The sequence below is a fragment of the Schistocerca gregaria genome, chromosome 10, assembly GCF_023897955.1.
Source record: "Schistocerca gregaria isolate iqSchGreg1 chromosome 10, iqSchGreg1.2, whole genome shotgun sequence".
Taxonomy (NCBI): domain Eukaryota; kingdom Metazoa; phylum Arthropoda; class Insecta; order Orthoptera; family Acrididae; genus Schistocerca; species Schistocerca gregaria.
In genome coordinates this window covers 195,210,924-195,219,855 of record NC_064929.1, presented here as the reverse complement: position 1 = coordinate 195,219,855, position 8,932 = coordinate 195,210,924, and the positions used below count along the sequence as shown (strand labels likewise).

Sequence of the window (8,932 nt, the reverse complement as noted above, 5' to 3'; positions counted from 1 at the left end):
TTCTTGCACTTCACTCGAATTTCTGATACACGAATACTTTTGTAAGTGTGTTGCTTTTGCTTAAAAGGCGAATATGTCAAAGATTCTTGTCATTTGTGGCTCAGATGTAGAAACAGTTATAGAATTGCTTCCTTTCCTCTTTAGAAACAGTTTTATTGCTTTTTGACGTTTTATTATGATGGCGTTGTAACACGTAAGGTACATTAAATAACATAAGTATTACATTCCATACAGGTTTCATACCTACCACATTCAGTGAATTGGGCTGGATGTGTAACGAACAAAACTTCGTGTTGATGGGTAGATATATGACGTCTTTCTGCAAAAGGTCAGGTCTTCTGATGTCTATTGGCAATTTTTTGTTAAAAAGGAAAATGACTTTCTTCAGTGAGTATCCGAACGTTACAACAGAATCGTAAATAAACTGTCCTGTAATCTACAGTTTCATACCTCCCAAGGTCCTTAGGAAACTAAAGCATGACAAATGAGGTGACAACTTTAGTTATTGTCGACTTTTATGGCAGTACACTCCCTACCTATTGTTAGTATTCGCATTCATCCGATATCGTACTCAGAAGTGTGACTTGCTGGCCGTTTGGCACTCTGTAATCGCTATGGGCAATAAAAGCTAGTCGGAGTGTCGTGAATGTTATGTTAAACTGTGATTAGTCCGAACAAGTATTTATTCTTTGCTTTTCTATCTACTGAGATATTCGACGACAATTCATATGCATAGCTGTAATGGTGTCGTCTGTCTCAGACAGTACATACAGCACGTGATCAATGGTAGTGGCTGGCTCACAACTGTTTCGAATCCTCTAATTATGCTGGCAACCTGAGATGAAAGGTAAGTATTAAAGTAGAATACCAGCTGCGTTGTAGTTAACTGTTAAGTTGCATTTCTCTCAGGTCATTTACACGATACGCTAATGCTGTTGAAGAAGTTATAAACAAGAATCGCTACTTATACAAATTATTTAATCGCTTCTTGAAGAAAAACTTTCTGTTATTAGCATTGCAAATAAGGATTCCTTCTCTTCTCCATCACGTAAATAACTGATATTCTCTTCAGTCAATGTAGTCATGTAGTCATTCAGAATCGTTATTCGCCATTGACCACCAGAGGTGGAATAGGTAATTTACGTGGATATCATTTAACACTTTCCTTAAATAGTACTTTTAAGCTAAATGAGCATTGCAAATAGTGCCCATAGATGATAACATACACCATAACATAAGATAAATACATTCAGTGACATCACATAATGAAATCCTTAAAAATTGATGTCAATTGATTTTATATTCATAAATTCAATTATACTGTAAAAAGGATTGATTAGTAACCAGTTTAGTAGCTTGCTCCTGAAGCTACTTATGTGAGCCGACCGAGAAGAAAATGGAAGTTTATTAAATATTTGAGACTATTGATTAGATGGGAATTCCCTGTTCTTGTCAGCCTGTGCCTAGCCATGTCTAATTTTGTTTTGCCTCTGGTATTATGGAGGTGTATGTTTTCCCTCATTTCAAAATCTGCTATATTTTTTTTTTGCATACAGTGCTGAGACGTATATATAAAGATTAATAACTGTTAATATTTTCAGCTGAATGAACAGTGGCTGTCAGTTTTCTGATCTAACGTAATTGCTCATTGCCCATATCACTTTCTTCTGAATTTTTAGAACTTAAGTGATGTGAAGAGAGTGTCCCCATATCAGTAATCCATACTCTATATGTGACTGAAAGAGTCCAAAATAAATAAGTCTTAAATATTCTTTTATCACCAGGCTTCTCAGTTTCCACATTAAATGCGTAACTCGAGACAATTTTGTGCAGGTATGGTGATGAGTGTTTCCTATGTTAACTTAGAGTCTACATGAATTCCTAGAATTTTAACTGCTTGCACCTCTACCTCTTTTGACAATACTAGTATAATCTGTTGGTTTTTATCAGGATTGCAAAGCAGTGTATTCGATGAAAACCAATTTAGTGCTGATTCCAGACCATCTTGCAGAACTAATATGTTCTATCTTCCATTACGCTAATAGTAGACAGCAGCTACTTAGCGTAACCGCACAAACAGCCTTTCTTAATCTAATGACAGGAAGAAGATGCTGTGATATGCAAGCGATTAGCTTTTCAGAGCATTCACACAGGACTGACGCCAGTGGCGACACCTACAACCTGCTGACATGACGAAAGTTTCCAGCCGATTTCTCATACACAAACAGACGTTGACCAACGTTGCTTGGTGCAACGCTGTTGTGATGCCTCGTGTAAGGAGGAGAAATGCATACCATCATGTTTCCGACTGATAAAGGTCTTATTGTAGCCTATCGCGATTGCCGTTTATCGTATCGCGACATTGCTGCTCGCGTTGGTCGAGATCCAATGACTGTTAGCAGAATAAGGAATCGGTGGGTTCAGGAGGGTAATACGGAACGCCGTGCTGGATCCCAACGGCCTCGTATCACTGGCAGTCGAGATGACAGGCATCTTATCCGCATGGCTGTAACGGATCGTGCAGCCACGTCTCGATCCCTGAGTCAACAGATGGGGACGTTTGCAAGACAACAACCATCTGCACGAACAGTTCTACAACATTTGCAGCAGCATGGACTATCAGCTCGACCATGGCTGTGGTTACTCTTGACGCTGCATCAAAGACAGGAGCGCGTGCGATGGTGTGCTCAATGACGAACGTGGGAGCACGAATGGCAAAACGTCATCAGTGTGTGGCGACATCGCGGTGAACGCACATTGGAAGCGTGTGTTTGTCTTCGTCATACTGGCGTATCACCTGGCGTGATGTTATGGAGTGCCATTGGTTACACGTCTCGGTCACCTCTTGTTCGCATTGACGGCACTATGAACATTGGACTTTACATTGCAGATTTGTTACGACCCGTGGTTCTACCCTTCATTCGATCCCTGCGAAACCCTACATTTCAGCGGATAATGCACGACCGCATGTTGCAGGAGCTGTACGGGCCTTTGTGGATACAGAAAATGTTCGACTGCTGCCCTGGCCAGCACATTCTCCAGATCTCTCACCAATTGAAAACGTCTGGTCAATGGTGGCCGAGCAACTGGCTCGTCACAATTCGCCATTCACTACTCCTGATGAACTGTGGTATCGTGTTGAAGCTGCATGGACAGCTGTACCTGTTCACGCCATCCAAGCTCTGTTTGACTCAATGCCCAGGCGAATCAAGGTCGTTATTACGGCCAGAAGTGGTTGTTCTGGGTACTGATTTCGCGAGATCTATGCACTCAAATTTCTTGAAAATGTAGTCACATGTCAGTTGTAGTATAATATATCTCTCCAATGAATACCTGTTTATCATATGCAATTCTTCTTGGTGTAGCAATTTTAATGGCCAGTAGTGTAGTGTCGTGAGGATTGTAAATTCACATGACACCTCTGCAAAAATTTTGCTCTCTCGTAGACTGTACTAATTGCAGGAAATAGAACCTCTGGAAGAGTGTGACATGCCAGCTCATGAAAGTGGACACCATTTCCATGAGTGAACAGATGTGGGTGTCACTTGCTGCTGGGTGCCTCCACGGTGTTGGTATCGGGCCTCCTGCTGGGGTGGCTGCTGGGTGTGTCTTGGCCAGGGCGGCGGCTGCAGCTGGCAATCTCCGGGCATCGAGGTGAGTCCATCCCACACCCCACTTATGTCAATATCTGGGCTCAGTTACCTTGGGGCCCTTAAAGATAGCATCACATGTTGCACTTCATATGATGGGCCAACAGTGACCCAATTGTTCACACTCTAAAATTTATCAGACTATGTTGGAAATCCTACAGCGGGTCTGCTGTTCACATCTACGATTTATTGAATCTGATTCTGTGGGGAAGGGGGTTGCCGGCCGCTGTGGCCGAGCGGCTCTAGGCGCTTCATCCTGGAACCACACTGCCGATACGGTCGCAGGTTCGAATCCTGCCTTGGGCATGGATGTGTGTGATGTCCTTAGGTTAGTTAGGTTTAAGTAGTTCTAAGTCTAGGGGCTGATGACCTCAGATGTTAAGTGCCATAGTGCTTAGAGCCATTTGAACCATTTTTTTGGAAGGGGGATTAGTAGGGGGTGGGAGGGGTTGATTGATAACATGTCAACTACACAAATGTTACAATTCATTAGATGAAATATTGGGAGTCCAACATTGGAGTGACTAGAATGAGATTTTCATTCTGCAGCGGAGTGTGCGCTGATATGAAACTTCGCGGCAGATTAAAACTGTGTGCCGGACCGAGACTCGAACTCGGGACCTTGCCTTTCGCGGGCAAGTGCTCTACCAACTGAGCTACCGAAGCACGACTCACGCCCGGTCCTCACAGCTTTACTTCTGCCAGTACCTCGCCTCCTACCTTCCAAACTTTACAGAAGCTCTCCTGCGAACCGTGCAGAACTAGCACTCCTGAAAGGAAGGATATTGTGGAGACGTGGCTTAGCCACAGCCTGGAGGATGTTTCCAGAATCAGATTTTCACTCTGCAGCGGATTGTGCCCTGATATGAAACTTCCTAGCAGATTAAAACCGTGTGCCCGACCGAGACTTGAACTCGGGACCTTTCCCTTTCGCGGGCAAGTGCTCTACCAACTGAGCTACCCAAACACGACTCACGCCCTGTCCTCACAGCTTTACTTCCGCCAGTGAAAATCTCAGTCTGGAAACATCCCTCATGCTGTGGCTAAGCCATGTCTCCGCAATATCCTTTCTTTCAGGAGTGCTAGTTCTGCAAGGTTCGCAGGAAAGCTTCTGTGAAGTTTGGAAGGTAGAAGACGAGGTACTGGAGGAAGTAAAGCTGTGAAGACGGAGCGTGAGTCGTGCTTGGGTAGCTCAGTTGGTAGAGCACTTGCCCGCGATAGGTAAAGGTTCCGAGTTCGAGACTCGGTACGGCACACAGTTTTAAGCTGCCAGGAAGTTTCATAGGAGTGACTGTTCACATCTTATAAATTATAGTTGGACAAAATATTGAGAGTCCAACATTGTATTGGCTGTTCACACATTACGATTTATTGGACCCGTATCAAGGAGGTAAGAGTGACCCAATAATACACGTCTTATAATTTATCGTATCTCACTCTTGGAGTACAATGTTGTGCTGACTGCTGGTTTGTTACGAATTATTGGACCCAGTATTGAGGGGCTCCCAGTCTACTATCTAACACAGGTTACAATTTATTGCAGATAATATTGAGAGTCCATTACTGGGTTGAATGTTGACATGTAACAGTTTCTTAGACCCTGTACTGGGAAAGTGTCAGTGTTCTAACAATACACACGATTTATTGTACCCAATATGGGAGTCCAAATCGAGCCAAATGTTTTCACTTTACGATTTATTGGGCCAATGTCAGGAGAGTGCCAGAGGACTAGCTGTACACACAATAAAGTTTATCACACCCAAGGGCGGTCTTTTCTCATGTTACAATTTATTGGACCTCATACTGGGAAACAGACAGCAGATGAAATGCACATGAGCTGCAGTATATAGAATCCAATACGGGAGGCCAAAACTGGGCCAACTGTTCACATGTTATGATTTATTGGACACCATATCATGGAACTGAAAGCAAAGCAATTGTATACATGTTACAATTTATTGGACATAATATTGGGAGCCAAAACCTGGACTGACTGTTCCCAAATTATAATTCACTGGGTCCAAAATCAAAGGGTCTTCTCTTTTGTGCATGAAGTGAAACGGGCTATAATACACTTTACACTGTATGTTGCTGGTTTCATGTTGTGATGTAACATCAGCTTCAGGTTTACTCTCTAAATTCTGATTAACTCGGCATTGTCGTTGCCACTTCAAGGTGAACTAATTTCAGGTTCTTACTGCATCATTCAAAATTACTACTACAGGATTATAGGAGATGCAGGGGGACTTAGTAGATGAAGTTTTGATAAGGAACCCATTCTGGAAACGTACTGTTTGGGTATTTGAAGATCAGATCACTTTCAGTCTCCCACTTCACGGTACGCACACAGCAGACACACTGAGGTTTGACGTGTCTGCTGTATGAGCACATGGCAAGGGCAATGTTTCGAGTACTTGTCCTCGGGTTCTCTCCTGCATGACGAAGGACATCCCAAATGACGGAGGACATCCTCTCCAGAGTCCAGTGTGCAGCCTGTTGTGGAGTACCACAGACAACCCTCCTCGTTTCGGATGTACTGATTTCTCACAGCCATTTTAGTAGTTGTACAGAGGTGATACGTCATAATTACAACAGGGCAACCTCTTCTCAACGTGTGTGCGAACTCTGAAGTGGGAGATTTGAAAGTGAACTGATCTTTAAACTTATTTTATACCCAACGGCACATTTACAGACATGGATTGCCTATCAAAACTACATCTACTAAGCGCTCTACAGCCCCGAGAAGCCTTAATAATTAAGTATAGAGTTGTCACTAAATGTGCACTACTGTTGTTATACCAAGGCACATGTTTATATGGACTGTGTTAAGACAGACTGTTACGATAATTAGATATGTCCTACATGTATGAAAATTGTGGGTGATACAGTTATGTACAATGTTTTTCTCCTTGAAGGTTATTGTAATAGTCGAAACCGGTAGAGTGTAAACAAAAAATCGTATAGATGATGGTTCAAATACGCATATTCCAAAATGATCATGTTCCATGGCGTTTCTACGTCCATAGTGTGTTTCCCCCCTCTCACCTTATGAGGATTACCTGCTGTGTATACTGTAGCAGTCTTTTTTATGTCTTCGCCGTGTTACATTCCTTGGCAGTGACACATTATGCAAATGTTAATTTCGTCCTTAAGTTTTCTACACCAATGGGCAGATATTCCGATATTTTTTTATTAGTAATGGTATATGATTACCTCACTTTCAGCGTTCGGTACTGGGAAAAATGAAATGATTTTGTGACGACTTTCTCTCCAGTGTACAACACAGCTCTGTTTGCACAGCGTGAACCTCAAGACAGATTGGAAAATCGCTGCTTGCCGCGTAGATTTATAAAACCCACAACAACAACACCCCACCTGCAAATTGATATTTGCTTTCCTTTTTCATTTTTAAAAACTATACAGGGTGGTCCATTGATAGTGACCGGGCCAAATATCTCACGAAAAAAGCGTCAAGTGAAAAAACTGCAAAGAACGAAACTCGTCTAGCTTGAAGGGGGCAACCAGATGGCGCTATGGTTGGCCCGCTAGATGGCGCTGCCGTAGGTCGAACGGATATCAACTGCGGTTTTTTAAATAGGAACCCCCATTTTTTATTACATATGCGTGTGGTACGTAAAGAAATATAAATGTTTTAGTTGGACTACTTTTTTTTCGATTTGTGACTGATGGCGCTGTAATAGTCACAAACATATGGCTCACAATTTTAGACCAACAGTTGGTAACAGGTAGGTTTTTTAAAATTGAAATACAGAACGTAGGTACTTTTGAACATTTTACTTCGGTTGTTCCAATGTGATACATGTACCTTTGTGAACTTATCATTTCTGAGAAAGCATCATTTGGCAATACGTGTAACGACATTCCTCTCCACAGCGAATAGTTCGCCTTTCGTAATGTCCGCACGTGCATTGACAATGCGCTGACGCATGTTGTCAGGCGTTGTCGGTGGATCACGATGACAAATATCCTTCAACTTTCCCCACACAAAGGAATCCGGGGACGTCAGATCCGGTGAACGTGCGGGCCATGGTATGGTGCTTCGACGACCAATCGACCTGTCATGAAATATGCTATTCAATAGCGCTTCAACCACTCGCGAGCTATGTGCTGGACATCCATCGTGTTGGAAGTACATCGCCGTTCTGTCATGTAGTGAAACATCTTGTAGTAACATCGGTAGAACGTTAAGTAGGAAATCAGCATACATTGCACCATTTAGATTGCCATCGATAAAATGGGGGCCAATTATCCTTCCTCCCATAATGCTGCACCATACATTAACCCGCCAAGGTCGCTGATGTTCCACTTGACGCAGCCATGGTGGATTTTCCGTTGCCCAGTAGTGCATATTATGCCGGTTTACGTTACCGCTGTTGGTGAATGACGCTTTGTCACTAAATAGAACGCGTGCAAAAAATCTGTCATCGTCCCGTAATTTCTCTTGTGGCCAGTGGCAGAACTGTACACGACGTTCAAAGCCGTCGCCATGCAATTCCTGGTGCATATAAATATGACATGGGTGCAATCGATGTTGATGTAGCATTCTCAACACCGACGTTTTTGAGATTCGCGAATCTCGCGCAATTTGTCTGCTACTGATGTGCGAATTAGCCGCGACAGCAGCTAAAACACCTACTTGGGCATCATCATTTGTTGCAGGTCGTGGTTGACGTTTCACAGGTGGCAAAACACTTCCTGTTCCCTTAAATAACGTAACTATCCGGCGAATGGTCCGGACACTTGGATGATGTCGTCCAGGTTACCGAGCAGCATACATAGCACACGCCCGTTGGGCATTTTGATCACAATAGGCGTACATCAACACTTTATCGACCTTTTCCACAGTTGGTAAACGATCCATTTTAACATGGGTAATGTATATCACGAAGCAAATACCGTCCACACTGGCGGAATGTTACGTGATACGTTTGTGACTATTACAGCGCCATCAGTCACATATTGAAAAAAGTAGTCCAATTAAAACATTTATATTTCTTTATGACTACACGCACATGTAATAAAAAATGGGAGTTACTACTAAAAAAACCGCAGTTGATATCCGTTCGACCTACGGCAGCGCCATCTAGCGGGCCAACCATAGCGCCATCTGGTTTCCCCCTTCAAGCTAGACAATTTTTGTTCTTTTAGTTTTTTCGTTTGATGCTTGTTTCGTGAGATATTTGGCCCAGTCACGATCAATGGACCACCCTGTATATGGTCCCCAACTATCGCTAATGATTTTATGCATAAAGACTAAAGCG

General features: G+C 42.9%; 1 protein-coding gene across 1 annotated transcript in view; it reads left to right on the top strand.

Annotated features, from left to right (window-relative positions):
* The first annotated feature begins 840 nt into the window (after positions 1-840).
* The window catches only part of LOC126293237 (glycoprotein-N-acetylgalactosamine 3-beta-galactosyltransferase 1-like), a 49,072-nt gene continuing 40,980 nt past the window's right edge, over positions 841-8,932 (top strand). Inside the window, exon 1 of the mRNA XM_049986357.1 lies at positions 841-847. Within this exon, the coding sequence (XP_049842314.1) occupies positions 841-847 (7 nt within the window). The remainder of the gene's footprint in view (positions 848-8,932) is intronic.